Here is a 19,807-nt window from a genome sequence, read left to right on the forward strand (position 1 = left end):
GTGTGCCAAAAGTGCGCTATGTTTGCACTAGTAGCTTTGTGCGAAAAGTGTTTCTTTTCGAAACACTCACTGGTATTCCCTATAAAAATGTGTGCCAAAAGTGCTCTATGTTTGCATTAGTAGCTTTGTGCGAAAAGTGTTTCTTTTCGAAACACTCACTGGGATTCCCTATAAAAATGTGTGCCAAAAGTGCGCTATGTTTGCATTAGTAGCTTTGTGCGAAAAGTGTTTCTTTTCGAAACAATCACTGGGATTCCCTATAAAAATGTGTGCCAGAAGTGCACTATGTTTGCATTCGTAGCTTTGTGCGAAAAGTGTTTCTTTTCGAAACACTCACTGGGATTCCCTATAAAAATGTGTGCCAAAAGTGCGCTATGTTTGCATTAGTAGCTTTGTGCGAAAATTGTTTCTTTTCGAAACACTCACTGGGATTCCCTATAAAAATGTGTGCCAAAAGTGCGCTACGTTTGCATTAGTAGCTTTCTGCGAAAAGTGTTTCTTTTCGAAACACTCACTGGGATTCCCTATAAAAATGTGTGCCAAAAGTGCTCTATGTTTGCATTCGTAGCTTTGTGCGAAAAGTGTTTCTTTTCGAAACACTCTCTGGGATTCCCTATAAAAATGTGTGCCAAAAGTGCTCTATGTTTGCATTAGTAGCTTTGTGCGAAAAGTGTTTCTTTTCGAAACACTCACTGGGATTCCCTATAAAAATGTGTACCAAAAGTGCACTATGTTTGCATTCGTAGCTTTGTGCGAAAAGTGTTTCTTTTCGAAACACTCACTGGGATTCCCTATAAAAATGTGTGCCTAAGTGCGCTATGTTTGCATTAGTAGCTTTGTGCGAAAAGTGTTTCTTTTCGAAACACTCACTGGGATTCCCTATAAAAATGTGTGCCAAAAGTGCACTATGTTTGCATTCGTATCTTTGTGCGAAAAGTGTTTCTTTTCGAAACACTCACTGGGATTCCCTATAAAAATGTGTGCCAAAAGTGCGCTATGTTTGCATTAGTAGCTTTGTGCGAAAAGTGTTTCTTTTCGAAACACTCACTGGGATTCCCTATAAAAATGTGTGCCAAAAGTGCGCTATGTTTGCATTAGTAGCTTTGTGCGAAAAGTGTTTCTTTTCGAAACACTCACTGGGATTCCCTATAAAAATGTGTGCCAAAAGTGCGCTATGTTTGCATTAGTAGCTTTGTGCGAAAAGTGTTTCTTTTCGAAACACTCACTGGGATTCCCTATAAAAATGTGTGCCAAAAGTGCACTATGTTTGCATTCGTAGCTTTGAGCGAAAAGTGTTTCTTTTCGAAACACTCACTGGGATTCACTATAAAAATGTGTGCCAAAAGTGCACTATGTTTGCATTAGTAGCTTTGTGCGAAAAGTGTTTCTTTTCGAAACACTCACTGGGATTCCCTATAAAAATGTGTGCCAAAAGTGCGCTATGTTTGCATTCGTAGCTTTGTGCGGAAAGTGTTTCTTTTCGAAACACTCACTGGGATTCCCTATAAAAATGTGTGCCAAAAGTGCGCTATGTTTGCAGTAGTAGCTTTGTGCGAAAAGTGTTTCTTTTCGAAACACTCACTGGGATTCCCTATAAAAATGTGTGCCAAAAGTGCGCTATGTTTGCATTAGTAGCTTTGTGCGAAAAGTGTTTCTTTTCGAAACACTCACTGGGATTCCCTATAAAAATGTGTGCCAAAAGTGCACTATGTTTGCATTCGTAGCTTTGTGCGAAAAGTGTTTCTTTTCGAAACACTCACTGGGATTCCCTATAAAAATGTGTGCCAAAAGTGCACTATGTTTGCATTCGTAGCTTTGTGCGAAAAGTGTTTCATTTCGAAACACTCACTGGGATTCCCTATAAAAATGTGTGCCAAAAGTGCACTATGTTTGCATTCATAGCTTTGTGCGAAAAGTGTTTCTTTTCGAAACACTCACTGGGATTCCCTATAAAAATGTGTGCCAAAAGTGCACTATGTTTGCATTCGTATCTTTGTGCGAAAAGTGTTTCTTTTCGAAACACTCACTGGGATTCCCTATAAAAATGTGTGCCTAAGTGCGCTATGTTTGCATTCATAGCTTTGTGCAAAAAGTGTTTCTTTTCGAAGCTCTCACTGGGGTTCCCTATAAAAATGTGTGCCAAAAGTGCGCTATGTTTGCATTCGTAGCTTTGTGCGAAAAGTGTTTCTTTTCGAAACACTCACTGGGATTCCCTATAAAAATGTGTGCCAAGAGTGCGCTATGTTTGCATTCGTAGCTTTGTGCGAAAAGTGTTTTTTTTCGAAACACTCACTGGGATTCGCTATAAAAATATGTGTGAAAAGTGCGCTATTTTGCATTCGTAGCTTTGTGCGCCAAAAAAAAAATGTTTTTAGGAGCAAATATCTTTCTATTATTGAGATATTGTGAAAATAGATCACTGAGGTAGGTTCTGCGACCCCATCCCTCCCTTCCCCCTTATATTTGGGAAATTAGGATCTGCTCCCCTGTTTAACTTGAAGCAATTTCTATGTTTTCGGCTAATAAAATAATCAACTAATTTTTGCCTTTGGTTTTTCCCAGGTTCTTCCGTTCTTGATTTTTTGTTATGCTCCGTTCTAATCGCTATATACCATTAGTTTATTCCGTTATATACCGTTCCTTTCTTTTAACTATCCTGATTGCATGATTTTGCGCTTTAACTTTTTATTAATATCCTCTTCTTTCTCTCGATTTTATCAAGTTTCCAGTTTATTTTAGTGTTTATTACAATATTCATTTACCCTTCTTTTCTTTTAACTATCCTAATTGGGTGATTGTGCCCTTTAAATATTTTGTTAATATTCTCTTCTATATTATAATAAGTTTTAATTCATTTTATTATTTTGCTACTACAGTTGTCTGGTTTGTGTTACTTGTCTGGCACAAAATATGTCTCTCTACTTGCTCATTGAGGACTAAGATACGTCTTTCTTAGCTCTTTACTTACAGTTCGTGACCAATACGAGAAAACGAGAAAAAAAAGAGGTATTTCACATGCAATATTGTCCCAGAATTTTTAGAGCCTCTAATATCCGCTACAATAGTACAATTCTCACATTCAACACTTTTAAGGAGTTAAACCAACTTTAGTGTAACAGTATTTGACTATTTATTGCCCAAAATATTTATTCAACCTTTAGTCTTTGAGTCGAACATTTTATTGTCAGTTTAACAATGTTTAGTTACTACTGTGACTAAATATAGTTCTACCCTGTGCTCGATACCATACCGCAAGTATCAATACTCAACGGTATGATCACGATAAATTGGTAGCTTTGAAGATTGTCGATACTTTCGGTATCGTATCGAACACAGGCTAGCATCATACTTAGTCAGAGAAGTTCCTAAATATTGTTAGACTGACAATAAAATGTTCGACTGACAATAAAATGTTCGTACGGTGGCGCAGTTCCGTAAATAGTTCCGCAAATAGGCATTATCTGAACATTTGTTTTATCTAGGGACTACTGTGACTAAGTATAGTGCTACCCTGTGCTCGATACGATACCATAAGTATCAATACTCAACGGTATGATCTCGGTAAATTGGTAACTTTGAAGATTGTCGATACTTTCGGTATCGCATCGAGTACAGATTAGCATTATATTTAGTCAGAGTAGTCCCTAAATAAAGCAAATATTCCAATAATGCCTATTTACACCGTACGAAAAAAAAAAAATAGAACTCGAAATGACTAAGAGAAATGATTAAACCTGAATAATTAACCGCTCCAATGGAGGGTAACAAGCCTATAGTTGTAGTTGTTTACAATTGAAACTTTTTACTCTGATCTTTTCATTCTACATTAATTTTTTTTTCTATTGTTTATATTTTTTAATGTAAAATTATTTAATTTATATCTTTATTCTCATGTTTTCAGTTTAATCAACTTGTTTTCTTGGAGTGGTTTGATCGATGCCAATATACTCCTTAGTGAATTGTTCAAAGTTCCCAATTTGAAAACCGGTAAATTGGAGCCCATAATTTCAGCTTTAACAGAAGAAGAAGAGGAAATGTTTTTTAATATGATGAGAAGGTTAAACAGCATATTTGAGGTATTATTTTTCAGCTTTTACAGTTTTACAGCGTTTACGATTTTCTTGTCGTTTTCTTTTTACTTTTTTAAGAGGATACGGTATCTTAAAGGAAACAAGTTATTTTCAGTCTGGTGGCCAAATTATTAGAATTTCTCGAATACAGGGCAGAAAACTAAAAGCCGACACATACTTTCGCGGGAATCTTAGAAAAACCATTTAACTTCTCCCGTTTTGTACCGGAGATAAAAATAATCAGATTTATTGAAAGTGGCATCATTAAAAAATGTGAATTTTGTTTTATCGATTGAATGGAGCCAAAAAAAATTAAGGTCGGGTTAGGGTAGTGCTTAAAATAATCTTGCACAGCTGCTTGGAAAACGCTAAAAATTCGCTCGAAAAAAGTACCATTTGAGATTTGACCGATTTGGGGGTTCCTCATGGTGCTACCCACTTTCATTGAAAACTTTGTCGCCACAAGGGATGTATTATTCATGCTGTTGGTACGCTTTGCTAAATAATTAGTAAAATATTATATTTTTTCTTTATATTAAACTACCCTTTCGTTATCTTTTCGAACTGATGGCACATTAAAGATCCCCTATCGATTTTTACCAAAATTGCTTTGGTTGCTCCCTGTAGTGCTGGGAAATTCGCTTATGGGTTTTTTGTTCTTTGATGCGGCCAGGCGACGCTGAGACTCGCAAAATGATTTTAAGGTAAAATCTTCGATAAAAGCCTTGTTTTTAGGCTCAATAGGCTTCAACATGGGCTGGTTGCACGTTTTAAACTTTGTAAAATCCTCGTGCGGGCTTCAACACGGTTGGATGCGTGTAGCGCAACAAGAAATTTCACAAACAAGGTTTTAGAATCAAACGTTGGATCAACGTTATATCCTTGAAAGGCTGGAACTATGAGCGGAGATTTTAAAAATTACACTGCATGAACTGGTGCTCAGCTTTAAAGAATTTGATTTGGTGCTAAAGAATGAAAGAGCTTTACAGTGCATAAATCTATAAATCTCAAATCTATCTGTATAAAAAATAATCAAATAAAAAAAATAAAATAATATTAAAATTATTTATAAAAAATCTTAAAAAAAAACAAACAACAATATACAAATCTTAAACCTATCTATGAAAAAATTAAAGAAAGTAAAATTAAAACAAATATATAAATCTTAAATGTTTCTATAAACCTGGTCTGTGAATCATAAGTCTTATAAATTTATTAAAATTGGATTTTAAAAAAATGCAAAAATATTTGTTAGTTTTTAATACTTCAGATTTTCATTAATTTTTAGTTCAATAATTTTCATTTGCGTTTTCAATCACAGACTCATAATTGCGATGCCCTGGAACAGTTTCTTGTACTTCATGTCGATTTTGTTTAAAGGACTTGAGCAATAAATTTAAAACTGATCAGAGACGAAAAAGGTTTGTGGTTAATTTATGTGCCCTCTCAATCCCCCCCCTTCCCAAATTTTTATTCTTTAGGCTGGAAAATGATCCTTTGAAGTTTCGAGCAAATTATATGATCCCCTGAGATATATCTATTGGGCCTTTCGATTATTCTGAACAAAATGGCTATTGGATTGAAAATTTTGCGGGGAGGGGGGAGAATGGCAAAAGAAGGGCGCGCAAGGGAGGCTGGCTGCCCTCCAATCACATTCAACTTTTAGAATATGCCTTAGAAGTTTCAATTTCCAATCAACCGAGCCCACTCCAGAGTTTTTCTAGCCATGTCTAGCATAAGAAGTGGCTGGAGACATCAATTCACTGAAGAAACATGGCTCTCTACTCAGGCAGCGTTAAAGCTGATATCCACATATAGAAAAAAGCGTGCGTTTGTGTATGTCTTTGCAACTGTATACTCTGGAAAAAATGAAAAAAAAAACAGAAAACTCTTTGGAATGACGTCGTGCCTTAGCCGAAGGCCTGAATTGCTGACCATATCTAGTGGAAAGAGGTGGGAAAAACGGAGGGTCATTTCGAGAACTGAAAGCTCGCGCATACCAAGAGTGAATTGAGGACCGCTGGCCCAAGTCTATACAATTATCTAAGTAATTTACCGATTTAAAAATACAACAAACACATTTTTTTTTCATTCCTAACGTTGAGCCGTTGCAGAGTTAGACATTCAAGTCTAAGTTGAAAACATCAAGAGGATAAGAAAAAGCGTCTTAATTTAGTTTTACGTCACATTTTTGTGTGTGGGGGGGGCTAATTAAACAGATTTTGGGAGTCCATGCGGTCTCCTCTCCCCCGAGGAACTATACTCCTCCTCTACAACATTTACCACTTTTCTTTTATTTATGTTTAATTTTTTGTTTCTTTTAGTTCTTTTAATAATTTCTATAGTCTAATTTCTAATTTCTTTAACCTGAATAAATGAATCTTGTTTCTTTTGAATAACAACGTTAAGCTGATTGCTGGCATTTTGTCATTCATTTTGTCGTTTATGCCTGGGAATAACAAAAGTTCGAGTACAGAAAAAAATCTTCCAAAAGAGGATAGGCCTTTGTAATTTGGTGACGAAGATGGGGCTGAATATTGCGATTCAGTTATATAAATCTGAAGTTTTAAATCCCGATAGAAAAACTATCAATTTTATCAAATAAGTATATAAGATTTAAGGTAAAAGTCTAGAATAGTGACTCTTCAGCAGGAGATTTGCTAAAAACAAAATAGAGATATTTTTGAATTACTAATTGTTATGCTCATATTTATGGCTTTGTTCGCGTTATTGACTATTAATCACCTGCCCCCCCCCCTCCTAGTGATCTCATATAGTCCTAAGCTATATAAAAAAAAACTTAACATAATAAAATGATTTTAGAAGTTCAAGGGTTGGAAAATCGCTTGGAACAGATGGAGAGTAGAATAGATGATTTTAAACAAGAAAAGCTTCTAGGCAGCCTAGTTTTCAACGGTGTGAAGCAGCTACCGGGTGAATATTTGAAAGCAACAACTATGAATATCATAACACAGAAAATGGGAGTCACCAGTTTTTAGCAAAATGCCATTCAGAGTATTTACCGCTAGTGTTTAAATATTTCTAATGCACAAGGCCAAAGAGATGTTGCGCCGGTGTTTCTAAAATTGGGAAGCAGCGAAATGGCAAATTAACTTTTCAAGAGCAAAACTAAACTTGCCAAGTCTGGTATTTCCGTGTCAGGGACCCTATAGAAACACCGTCATGACACCCTGAATACAGTAAGGGACAGTTTTGGAGTTCGAAATGTTTCGTCTGATCATGGGCTAATTCTTGAAAAACTCCCAACAGAAACCATTGCTCCCAGGATTCAGTCACCGGTTGATTGCGTTTAGTTGCTTGTGGTTATTTTGTAGTTTTGGTTTATTAGATATAAAAATGTGTATTGTACCAATAGGTACCACATCGAGGCACAGCCAGTTGGAAAGTTGCCCGTTTGATATTGATAGTTATTTACTTTCGGATTTGGCGAATGAAGAGTCTGCAGTGAGTTATAGACCTTTTCAGTTTAGTAAATATTGTGATTCTTCTTATCTTGGAATTATGCAAAATGCTTGTTTTAATGCGTGTTCGTGTAACTGCCACCTTACTTCTTCGTATGATGAGATATTTGATTTTCTTTTGAAATGTAGGAATCTCCATGTTATGGCCCTTTGTGAAACATTTTTGAGTCAGGATAGTCCTCTCTCGTCTTTTAATATTCCCAGCTATCAGCTTACCACGAGGAGTAGAGCTTCAATTAACCGTGGTGGAATCGGTTTGATAGTAAGTGATTCACTTAAATGGAAGTCAAGAGAGGATTTTGATGTGTGGAGAGAAGGTTAGATAGAAACATTTTCTATTGGAATTGAGATTGGTATGAGCCTTGGTGTGAGAAAAATTATCCTATCAGTAGTTTATAAACCTCCAAGTGCGTCGGATGAGGAATTCACAGAATGTTTCCAAATTCTTCTAATGATAGTTCAGAAGTCACTGCAAGAGTTAATATGTATGGGGGATTTTAATTTTGATCTTTTATCTACAGGTAGTTTTAATTTAGATTTTTTAAATTTTATGGTTTCTAATGATCTTATTCCCACTGTAAGAATTCCTACTAGGATCACGGACCACTCTGCTACCCTGATTGACCATGTGTTCGTCTCTTCAAAGTATATCCGAAAGGTGTTTTCTAGTATTTAGTGTATTCGGCATCTGATCATTTTCCAGTGGTATTTAGTTTAGATTTACAAGTGTCACGCCAGAAAAAGCCAAATAAATTGTTCGAGAGATTAAACCTGAAAAGATTCGGAAGTTTAAAGAAGAAATAAGTGCAACATGGTTTGAATCTGTATTGAATCAGACTGACCCATTTAATGCTTTTGAGCAATTTAGTAGCATTATAACTACTGCATATGACAAAACTTGTCTGCTAAAGACACTCAGACAGAGACCAAATATGCCGAGAAAATCATAGGCCGATGAAGAGCTAGTTAACTTATTTGAACAGCGTGACAGTGCGTGTCAGGATTATCTGAGATCTTCAGAGGAGGAAGATAATGCTCATTTTAAACAGCTTCGGAATATGGCGAACCCACTGAAAAGAAAAAAAAAAGAAACAATATTACTCGGGACTTTTTGAAGAAAATAAATCAGATCTGAAAAGAACTTGGAAAGTTATTATTGAACTGGTTAGCGGGCCTCGAAGAACTCAAGACCCTCGAATTGAAATCGAAGGAGTGGTTGTGAGGGATAGACAAGAGTTGTGTGACAAGTTTGGTGATCATTTTACTAGCATTGGAACGAAGATACAAGTGGAAACTAGATATTCCCCAGCCCCTGTTGGTGGCAACTCGTGTGCTGATGGGAGAGGCGAGGGATCGGAAATGGAATTTTGTCTCTGTGATTCATATGAATTAACAAAGATCGTCAGCTCGATTGGATCCAACAGTGCCGGGTTAGATGGTATTGACCTGAAGACTATTCGATTAATTCTGGTGTATATTCTTCCTGTGTTAGTGCACCTAATAAATTTATCAATGGAGAAGGGAGTATTTCCAAAATTATTGAAAACAGCAAAGATTCTCCCTCTCTACAAAGGGGGCACTCAAATGGATATATCAAACTGGAGCCCTATTTCTATTTTGCCAGTGTTTTCGAAATTTTATGAAAAAATTATCCATGGAAGATTTTATGATCACCTCACGAGCCTGCATGCTTTGTATGATGTCTAGTTTGGATTCTGGAAGGGCCATTCAACTTCGCAAGCTGTACGACATCTTTTAGAAAATGTTAATTTAGCTTTGGAAAAGGGTGAATATTGTATTAGTATTTTTGTAGATTTTAAAAAAGCGTTTGATTCCGTTGATTTTATATTTTATTGGATAGATTAAGGGATTTGGGTGTAAAAGGGAGATGTTTGGATTGGTTTAGTTCGTATTTAAATGGTAGGTCAGATAGGTTAAATCTAGGGGAGATGTTTTCTAAGTTTTTCCCTGTTTCTTGTGAAGTTCCCCAGGGTTCCGTCTTAGGACCCCTGTTGTATTTAGTGTATGTTGACAGTATGTGGTTTTATATTCCAGGTGCGTCTATGACATCATTCACTGACAGTACAGCACTTGGAGTAGCAGAGAAGACTTTTGAAGAATCGATCCAGAAAGTAAACAGAGCTCTACATGGGTTGAGTCACTTTGTAGGCATTAGACTATTTAGCATTAGCGCGGCGAAGAGTAACTATATTCTATTTAATCAGACTGATGTATCTCCAAATCTTCCCAGTGAAATAGCAATAAATGGTGATGTACTAAAGCGGTTGAAGAAATGCGTTACCTAGGATTCATTCTCTATCAGAACCTCAGCTGGAGAAGACACGGTGATGTGGTTGCGTGTAAGGTAGCCCGTGGCCTGGGGATTTTAAGACGTTTTTAGCATTTTCACTTCCTGTTATTTTGGTGCTTTTATACCATTCTTTGCCTACGCCGTATAAAAATTTTGGATATATGATTTCGGCTAGTAGTTCTGAGTGCAACTTTAGACAAGTGGAAATTCAACAAAATAAAACAGTGAGATTAATTGGAAGTATGATACAGGAGTTTTAAGTACAGAGTCGATTTTTAGGAAACGTATGATTTTTAATGTAGGTGAGATTAGATATTTTAAGATTGGTATTTTTGTGTTTCAGAGTTTGAATGGTTTAGCGCCTGATGTTTTTCAGTAATTTTTTTTCGTTTAACTCATTTTATCATGGATATGCTACGAGAAATGCTGAAGACCTGGTAAGTGAGCCAAGAAGTACGGTTCGTTCTAACCATCTGGCAAGGCACTCGGGTCCGGTGGTCTGGAATACTTTTCCAGACTCAATTCGGGAAGCGGAAAGTGTCCCGTGATTTAAAAACCGGTTAAAGAAGCATATCCTTGCGGGCGGTTGGTGAGTGGGGGGCGGGAAGACGAGAGTGGACAAATTATGTAATTTTGTTTTTTGTTCTGTTATTAATATATTCGTTTTATTATATTATTTTTTTATTTTATTTTTTTTCATAATTTATTAGTCAGTAATTATTATTATTATCTCTTTTTTTTTGTTCTTTATTTATGTTTATTTCAGTGATGATTTGGTTAGTTTTATAATTTAGTAAATGTGTACTGGTTGCGTTTTTCAAGTATATATGTGCTTTATTTGTAACCGGTCGTCAAGCCGGCATGAATCATTTTTAATAAAGTTGTTGAATCTTGATGAAATCTTTACTTTATAATACCCAGCAAGTATCAATGAATCATAGAATTAAGAATTCATCAATTATTATGCTATTTTTTTGTACACCCTAGGACGGGGGGGGGGAGAGAAGGATCAATTATCAAAAACCTGAACAATGCCCTAAAAATGAGCATAAAATATTAATCTAAAAATGTTTCTTTTTCTTATAATATTACTTTATCTGGGGAGCTGCTATTCTGACCTTTTACAAAATTCATGTTTTTAAAGGCCGCCAAATCCATGGATGTTCGTGTAATGGTGGATGCTGAACAGACTTATTTCCAACCAGCCATTTCCCGTCTAACTATGGAACTGATGACGAAGTTTAACACTGAGAAAGCAATTGTTTTCAACACTTATCAGTGTTACTTGAGAGAAGCTTATGACAACTTCATACTAGACTTGGAACAGGCTGAACGCCAAGACTTTTATTTTGGTGCAAAACTTGTAAGAGGAGCTTATATGGAGCAGGTAATTATTACGACTACGGTGTAATTTTTACTACTGTGCACTTGTTTTGTGTTAGTTACTTTTTAATTTATAACAAAATGCAAGTAAACGTATCCATATGCGTGAGTGCACACAAATGGGGCATATAGGGTGGATCCAAAGATTTTTCTTAGGGGAAAGGGATTCTAATGCTTTAAAAGCGTGCTGCTGAGCTCTTTTTTTCCTGTGAGAGGAGATATTTTGAAGCCAGTTTTTTTTTTTTTTTTTTTTTTTTTTTTTTTTTTTTTTTTAATTAAGTTTCGGATTAGTCACATAGTAGCTTAGATACATGTAATTGCACTGTGATTGATTATATGGGGAGATTTGTCATAATAGAGAAAGACTATAATGATAAAAAATAGTTTGTAAGCCCAAATAGCGCTGGATCTCTTCTGGGGATTTATCTGACGCCTTGTCTGTCACATATATTTCTATGTATGCATGCACAGGGTATAGTGGGAACCATTCCTCTATGATTGCTCTGAACGGCGTTTTGGGAATTTGATTGATTTCTTAAGGAAAATTTGTATAATTTTGCGTTAAAAGTCCATTTTTCAAAGCATATTTAAAATATATCCTTTCTCCAAAAAGACGATATCACTTCTCCAAGAAAAGATCTTTGGCATCCTGTTAAAAGTTGATTTGTATGCACTCGTGTCTAAATGCTTTTTAGGAGATGGTTTTAGAAAGATACAGCTTTTGCTTTCTCTCTCTCTCTCTCTCTTTCTCTCTCTCTCTCTCTCTCTCTCTCTCTCTCTCTCTCTCTCTCGCTCGCTTTCTTTCTCTCCTCTCTGTATCCATTCGCTTTTTTTTTCGGGGGGCTCGGCATTTTTGAGGACTTGATTACTAAGCTAATATTGCAGCAAAGTAGTTTTTAATCTAAATACGCGAGATATAAATTTCACAAATGGTGTTTGATTCCCCCTAGATATAACACAATTTGATATCCGGAGAGACATAAACGGATGCATACACATATAACATCACCTTTTAAAAACCAGTCCCACCCCAACATCACTCAGATACGCCTTAGGTCGTATCGGACATTTTCACATATTTAGGATGACGGTAAAAAAAAATATTTTTTAAGTCGGTGTCAAAGGGAGAATCAGCAGGATAATTTAGGTCAGAACGACCGAAATGCTATTGAATATATATTCCCTCCTCATTCTGAGTACAGCTCAGCAAATTCTTTTTGGCAATTATTTCAAGGGTTCGAAAATGTGAGATACGGCTTTTAGACGTAACATCGATTATATATTCTAGGGATATTATGTATGTAAGCACAAGGGAAGGGTGGCGAATTATGTGAGAAGCTTATTTCCAGTCAGAGACTTCATAGATATGTTTCATTAAAATTTGGCTATCTTACGGTCTTGTTAGTGGTTCAAATGGTGGCCTTTTTCAAATCAGCCTCCCACCAAAGCCACTCTCACTTGAACGGTTGACATGCAACTTGGCGAAATCGCTCGCACTCTCTTACGCTGGTTACGGACGCGTCTCTTAGATTTCCTCTGAAAATCAACAGCTGGATGGTATAGCGTCTCGTAACGGTGGTGGACCATCAAGCCAATCCCTACTTAATGACATCCGTCTCTGGCTTATACTTGATCCGAGCTCAAAGGCGGAACCGTAATTTATGCTCAAAGTATAGAGGTTCCACGTGATTTGCCAACTTCTCATCATTCAGAAATTAATTGGGACATAATCTTGAATGACTAAATGCTAGCCATCTGAGGTTAGTGGCCGTAATTGCCTTAATAACCGTAGTTACAGGTCAAAATTTTAGGAGGTTTGGGTGTATAGAAAGTTAACCTATAACCAACCAACGAAAATAATATGCTAGTCGTGCAGAAAGCATCAAACTATAATAGTACTCAAGGCCTTAACCCCCTCCGAAGAAATTTCAGTTTTTCAACACCATCTATGCTCCTTTAATCATTTTGCCACCAATTAAACAAACAAATAAATAATATTTTGTCTAATTTATATAATTGACTTTATTATTTTTCTGGCTAAACTTGACAAGACTAAACTTGACATATTTGTCAAACGACTAGACTGAACAAAAAGCTTTTCATGGTACGAGAAGCGTAAAACCAGTGAAAGTAATATACTGCTGCTCTCCTAAAGCTCAGTGTGGCACCGAACTGCCTGAAGTCAAAACAACTACGCTAACATCTTGGGCTATATTACTTAGCAGCTATAGTATTTTATTCAAATCACTGTTCAACTGAGATAATTTTCGAAAGTCCTCCTGAAACTGTCTCTGCGCCTCGTAGTGGGGGTGGACCATCTACGAGGCACATATACATAATAATTATATACGTAATTATTAATTACAAAATTTATTAATTAAAATATTAATTGCGAACAGAATAATCATATCGTATGTGATATGATTACTTATATGGTATAATTACGTAAATTATATGTATATAATTTACGAAAATTATTACGTATATTTGTTGATATTGAGTAAAGCCAATATTAACTCTAGTATTATTCACAAAAATCTTGTGAATTAAAAACCATTAGAAAATAAATTAAAAAGAAGCTTTTGCGAAAACAAAAAAAAATTATTTATTTCAACCAAAAATTAGTCATATCTAATTTTGCCCATTGCCCAAAAATAATTTTGGGGAGGGGGCTCTAATTGAGTAATACCTCGTAAATGAGGCCCTACTTGTCCAATTCCTCTACGACTGCTTCTACAATTTCTCTTCTAATCACGACCACTCTTTTGAATTTTAAGGTATTTTGAGTTTTAAGTTGCTATTCCTAATCGTTACTAAGATTATTGCCACCAAGGTTGTACTATAGAATAAAAGTTCAAAATAGGGATAAAATCCCTTTTAATAGACAGTGTATAATAAATTTCACTAAAAATACCAGATTTTTCGGTCACATATGCAGCGACCGTCATCAGAAGTAAACCAGTTTTACTACTGATGACGGTGACTGCATATGTGACCGAACTATCTGTTATTTTTTGTGAAACTTATTATACACTGTCTATTAAAAAGGATTTTATCCCTATTTTGAACTTTTATTTTATCGTCATGAAAAGCCAGTGTGGTCTCCGAAATTATCTACAAAGTTGTACTATTTGTTGGTATTAAGTAAAGCCAATATTAACTCTAGTATTATTCACAAAAATCTTGTGAATTAAAAACCATTAGAAAATAAGTTAAAAAGAAGCTTTTGCGAAAACAAAAACAAATTTGTTTCATTCAACCAAAATTTAGTCATATGAGTCATATATATTTGCCATATCTTAGTTTTCGCATGTACATCTCGTATGAACCATTTAAGGTCAAGTTTAGTTGCAAATTTATTCTATGGGAATTTTTTGAAGTAATATCGAATACTTTTCTTCATCGTCCTCATTTTCCTCATATTCATGCAACCCAAATAAATCTCACCCGTATTTTTATTTATATCTAAAAAATTCTTAAATATTTTATGCAAATTTTTCTTGGGAATTATTGACTTTTTTCGCTCAAAACCTTTGTATAAAAAAAATTGTATAATATATATATATATATATATATATATATATATATATATATATATATATATATATATATATATATATATATATATATATATAAAACATTATACAATTATGAACAAAAGAAAGAAACTAAAATTAATGGCTGGACAGACGTCGCGTGCTTTTTTTTTTTTTAGGTTAAAAACAGCCGAATATATTCAATGGGGCCATGACTTAAGCCAGCTTTGAAACTAGCATTTCTTCATAGATCGATGCTTATATTGCGCGTTTTTACGCTGACGTGAACAGGGTTAAGATATTGTCACTAAACTTTCAATGTTTTTAATCTAGTATTTGTGAAGTTCTCTACTAGAGAGATTAAAGTTTTTGAAATCTCACTTAACTTGTTACTTGATAAATTAGCAAATTTCCATCTTGAGCGTTCGTGTGTAACAGATCTAAAATGTTCGCCAGGGAAGTGCTGCCTTTGTGTTTGAAAATCTAGCTTATCGTTCGCTTTTAAAACACAGTGTCTGTCTAGCGGGCAGAAACTGAAAAAAGTAGTTACGTCTCTGTGCAGTTAAGAATTGACAAAGAAGGTCTGTGATTGGCTGGCCTGAATTGAATGCCAAAAGAGTTCAAATATATTGAATTTGGGATTGGCTCTTGCTTTGTCCAGAATTTAACTCAAAGGGTATCCAGAATATCCAGTGGAAAGTGAAGCTGGCTTATGAACCCCCAGTAGCAATAAGCTGGGGGATGGAAGCTGGAAGAAAACGTCACGTCTGTCTAGTGGACGGGAAAATGGCTAAACTCTGGGGCTAAAGGTCCTTCTTTCTTACGGGATGTCGATAAGTGGGCTACATACGAGGTGTACGCAAGGGAACTGCGATCTATATAAATTTAGACTTTTGCAAGTTTTTTGATTTTGAAAAAAATGTATAAATATAGACAGTTGTTGACGCAAAAGGAATATTGATCTACAAAAATATAAATCTTGTGTGTGAAGTGAAGGTGTTGTGTCTAGTTCCTAGTATTAATGTAGTTTTTGCAGGTTTTCTGGTCCAAACACCAGGTTCGAGAATCAACCTCTGCGGAGAGTCATTGGTCCTGCGCAGACGGGAAATTTGAAAATGTGATTTCAGTAAAGTGAGAACTGGCCCTACATTAAAATAGTGACGCAGTATTTTCATGACAAGACGCAATAAGTTTTTCGATAGTTAGCGCCTTAAAGGAACGAATCAGGTTCGAGACTCATCGCATCAGTTAAATCGGCACTGTGGCAGAGGCGCTGCAAGTCTTCATAGCCTTAAGTATTCACATAAGTTTCTAAGTATTAAAATATAGACATATATTAAATATTTCCCTCATAGTAGAAGTGATACATAAAATTCAATAGTATAAAGCGTCATTCTGCTTCCTAACTAAAAAAGTAATAATTAGTTTTTATTTGGCTAAGGGCAGACTGGCCATTTGGACCAAGGATCAGAGCCGTCTACTACTTACTTACTTACTTTTATTCTGTTATAGCTCTAATATCGATGGGGAGGGGCAGGGAGTATTTTGGAAAAGATGGGTCATAAAAAACCCCTTTTTAAACCGTTTTGGCCTGAAATAGCTTGTCAGATTGGATTCTCCCGCCCCCTCCCCTTAGAAGGCTGAGAAGTGAATGTATTATGCTTTTGTAATAAGCGATTTTTTCTTCATTTAATTCATTTATTTTCCAGTAAGTCTTCAATTTCAAGCAAGTTTCTGCGTGCTTTTTTTCGCCAAAATTGGTTAAATATTGATTAGTTGCTTCTGTTGCCATATTCTAAAAAATAGTAGCGCTGTCCTTTTGTTTTTTTATATTTATTAATTTTTTTTTTCTTTGTTTTACTCATGCCGTGTAGAAATTAGGCTGCAAAGATTATTATTTTGTTTAATTTTTATTAATTTTTCAGGAAAGAGAGAGAGCCAAGGTGCTCGGTTATGCTGATCCTATAAATCCGTCATATGAAGCAACTTCGGCTATGTATGAGAAATGTCTGTCTGCAGGACTCCAGAAAATACAGGCAAGTTTGTTTCGTAATGTAACTTCGGGTTAAGACAGACAGGAACCGATGGAGGGAGGGGGTCGGGGCCCGACCCTTCTGAAATCCTAAATTTCCGGAATTCAGGGGTACTCCTTATTCAAATTACCAAATACACTTGTTGTCTTTTTATTATTGACTCTTGGAGCAATGTTTGCTTATCACGGCGATTCGTTGCAAAATTAAGCAATTTCAATTGCTTTGCCAATTAGTTTGAGCTGAGAAACTTTAACTTTTATTGGACAAGTAAGCAATTTCTCCTGAATTTTTTTACACAACAGCAACAGTCATGTAAATTATTTATTTTATTTATTACATTATTTATTATTGTTTCAATTATGATTAAAATAATTTAATTATTATATTTATCGTGCTAGACCTTTCGAGTGTGTTGAACAAAATGGATATTTCAAGACGACTGTCCGAGGCTCAAGGAGTGGGAAGAGGGTACTGGATTGCCCGAGGACAAAAAGGAGATTTTTGGGGAGGGGCTTGTTGTCCCTCCATCACTTTTTGCACTTTAAATAGCCATCAAAACTTTTAATATCCAATCGAATGAAGATATTCAGTTCTATCTAAACTTACGTCATCGGAGTTTTGTCCAGTTCCGTGTCAACCGCTTTGATTGACAAGCTCGCCGATAAAAGGGGCGTAAGACAAATAATAATTCTATGATATATTACGCAACAAAGGCTGAGAAAGGCGTGTTGCAAGGTTTTTTCTATATTATTTGGTATCTATTCAGGTAATAATTCTGATATATTACGCAACATAGGTTGGGAAAGCTGTGTTGCAAGGTTTTTTTTAAATTATCCGGTATCTATTCAGGTAATAATTCTGATATATTTCGCAACATAGGTTGAGATATAAACTTTTGCTCTTGCTTTAGGAGTACAAGCCAGTAACTGAGGAGAAGAGAGTTGCGGTCATGGTAGCGTCTCATAATGAGGATACAGTGAAATACACTGTTGAGAAGATGCAAGAATATGGAATTGAAAGGGAAGACAAAGTTGTTTGTTTCGGACAACTTTTGGGAATGTGTGACCATATTTCATTTCCATTAGGTATGTGTTACTCTTTTTCTTTTGATTCTTTCTCTTATTCTTTCTGTGCAAACGTACTTCAACTCCGTTAGGTATCTTTTCTCTTCGGTTTTGTTTTGTCTTCGGTTTAGATATTTCGTTTGTTCTTTTTCTCTTCATCTTTTGAGCTGCTCTAGTCGAGTGCTTTGTCGCTGGACTTTCAATCTTGTCCTTCGGGACTGGGGTTCGAGTCCTGGTATCGCCGGTTATTTGGGTTTGAGGCAGGGAACAGTAAGGTGACTCTGGAAGCTCAATCAGAGTTCACCCAATTGACTGAGCTCAGTTCGACCCAATTTCAGGAATCGAATATCGCTTCTACCTGTTAATTTTTTGCTATGGTTGACAAATTTTGTGCTATTTAACACAAGTTTACGAAAAGAATAACACAAATAAAAACCAATAATTTAACACAGAAAAATAAAATAATATCTTATAGCGTTCTTAAGTTTTAAAGGCTGCAATCTAAATGAGTTTCAATAGGTCCTTTATAACATCAAAATACGGAACCGTCTATGGTCCACTGCTTCGTCTTTTTTTTAGAGCTTATTAATCTCCAAAGCCCACATTTTACATCCTCTTTTTTGTAGAATTTGCCTGATTTACAGGTTTACAAGAATCCCCCCACCTCTCTAAAAAAATCGTCATGTACGTGCTTACAGAGCCCTTCACATAGATAGTCATCTTAGCCGAGTGGTTGACACTCCAGACTTGAAATCTCGTGTCCACGAGTTCGACGACACGAGGATACGATACGGATAAGGATACGATAAGGATACGAGTTCGAGTCCTGGTGTCGCTGGTCATTTGTTTTGGATGGGGAATCTGTGGCGTGACTCTGTAAGCTCAGCCAGAGCCTATCCAGCTCTAAATGGGTACCTGGAGATCTCGGGGGAGGGTATACAGAAATGTTGTACGAAGGCGTGGGATGGCCGGCTCTCATTGCTCTTCCTGGTTGAAGGGCCATGAAAAGGGTAATTCTGGGGGTAATCTTCTCCGTTGACTGCAAGTTAACCAACCACGTAAGTGACCTTGTGTGAAAAGGGTATGCAGCGCTGCAGTCACTGATTACGATGAAGCGGTTCAGGTTCAGTGTGAATTTCATGAAGCTTGCTTTCAAGACTTATATCCTACCCATCATTGAATATGCGTGTCCAGTGTGGGGCCCTATTGTACAGTTGAGTGCTGGAATGTGTCAAGATATCGAAGCTATCCAAATTCGGGCTTGTAAGATTATGCTGGGTCAGGCCTTCACTACTTATGACAATGCGCTTAAGGTTCTTGGCCTCGAGTCGCTTTTAAACCGCCGTCAGAGACTTATTTGCCAGTTAGACCAATTACAGCTCCGTAGCAGCAAACACAGGACGATCCTGCCCCCGCTAGCCCACCTTACGTCCCGTACCCGGAGACAGTACAAGCTCAACTCAGTGACACGCCGTACGACTCGCTACCAGCATTCCTTGTCCCCTTTTTTACAGACATGGTCAACAAATCCTAAGAAAAGTAATGTGGTTTTATTCATTTTTTGTTGTCGTATTTGTTGTTTAACTTAGTCGTATTTGTAAAAACCCTCGGTATTAGTGCTTTTAGCGCTAAAAAGAGTAAGTTTAATAAAATGTGTCTATGTCTATGTCTAAGTAGATCAGCACCGCCGATTTGGACTATGAAGTCTAGTGCCGTCAACTTGACCTCTGATTCTTCTTATGCGACCATACCTCGTTTCCGTTTAGTAGGTTTTGCTCTTCTTTTTTTGTATAGCAAAGAAGGAACGAGTTTTGGTAAGGTGGTAAGCCTATTTAGAGGTAAGGCAGTTTTGGCGGTCATGAAACTTACCTACCGTCAAATTGCCCTTAGCTTGCCATCGGAATCAAGTTCGCATAATTTATTATTTT

At 36.2% G+C, this 19,807-nt stretch overlaps 1 protein-coding gene across 1 annotated transcript in view; it reads left to right on the top strand.

Annotated features, from left to right (window-relative positions):
* slgA (proline dehydrogenase slgA) overlaps positions 1–19,807 on the top strand; it is a 108,102-nt gene that overhangs the window by 76,348 nt on the left and 11,947 nt on the right. The window contains exons 6-9 of the mRNA XM_089086695.1: positions 3,902–4,076; positions 11,008–11,250; positions 16,708–16,818; positions 17,726–17,900. Coding sequence (XP_088942821.1) covers positions 3,902–4,076; positions 11,008–11,250; positions 16,708–16,818; positions 17,726–17,900 — 704 coding nt within the window. The remainder of the gene's footprint in view (positions 1–3,901; positions 4,077–11,007; positions 11,251–16,707; positions 16,819–17,725; positions 17,901–19,807) is intronic.

Source organism: Artemia sp. Qi Xiang Cuo, chromosome 3 (assembly GCF_049724085.1).
Source record: "Artemia sp. Qi Xiang Cuo chromosome 3, ASM4972408v1, whole genome shotgun sequence".
In the NCBI taxonomy this organism is placed as follows: domain Eukaryota; kingdom Metazoa; phylum Arthropoda; class Branchiopoda; order Anostraca; family Artemiidae; genus Artemia; species Artemia sp. Qi Xiang Cuo.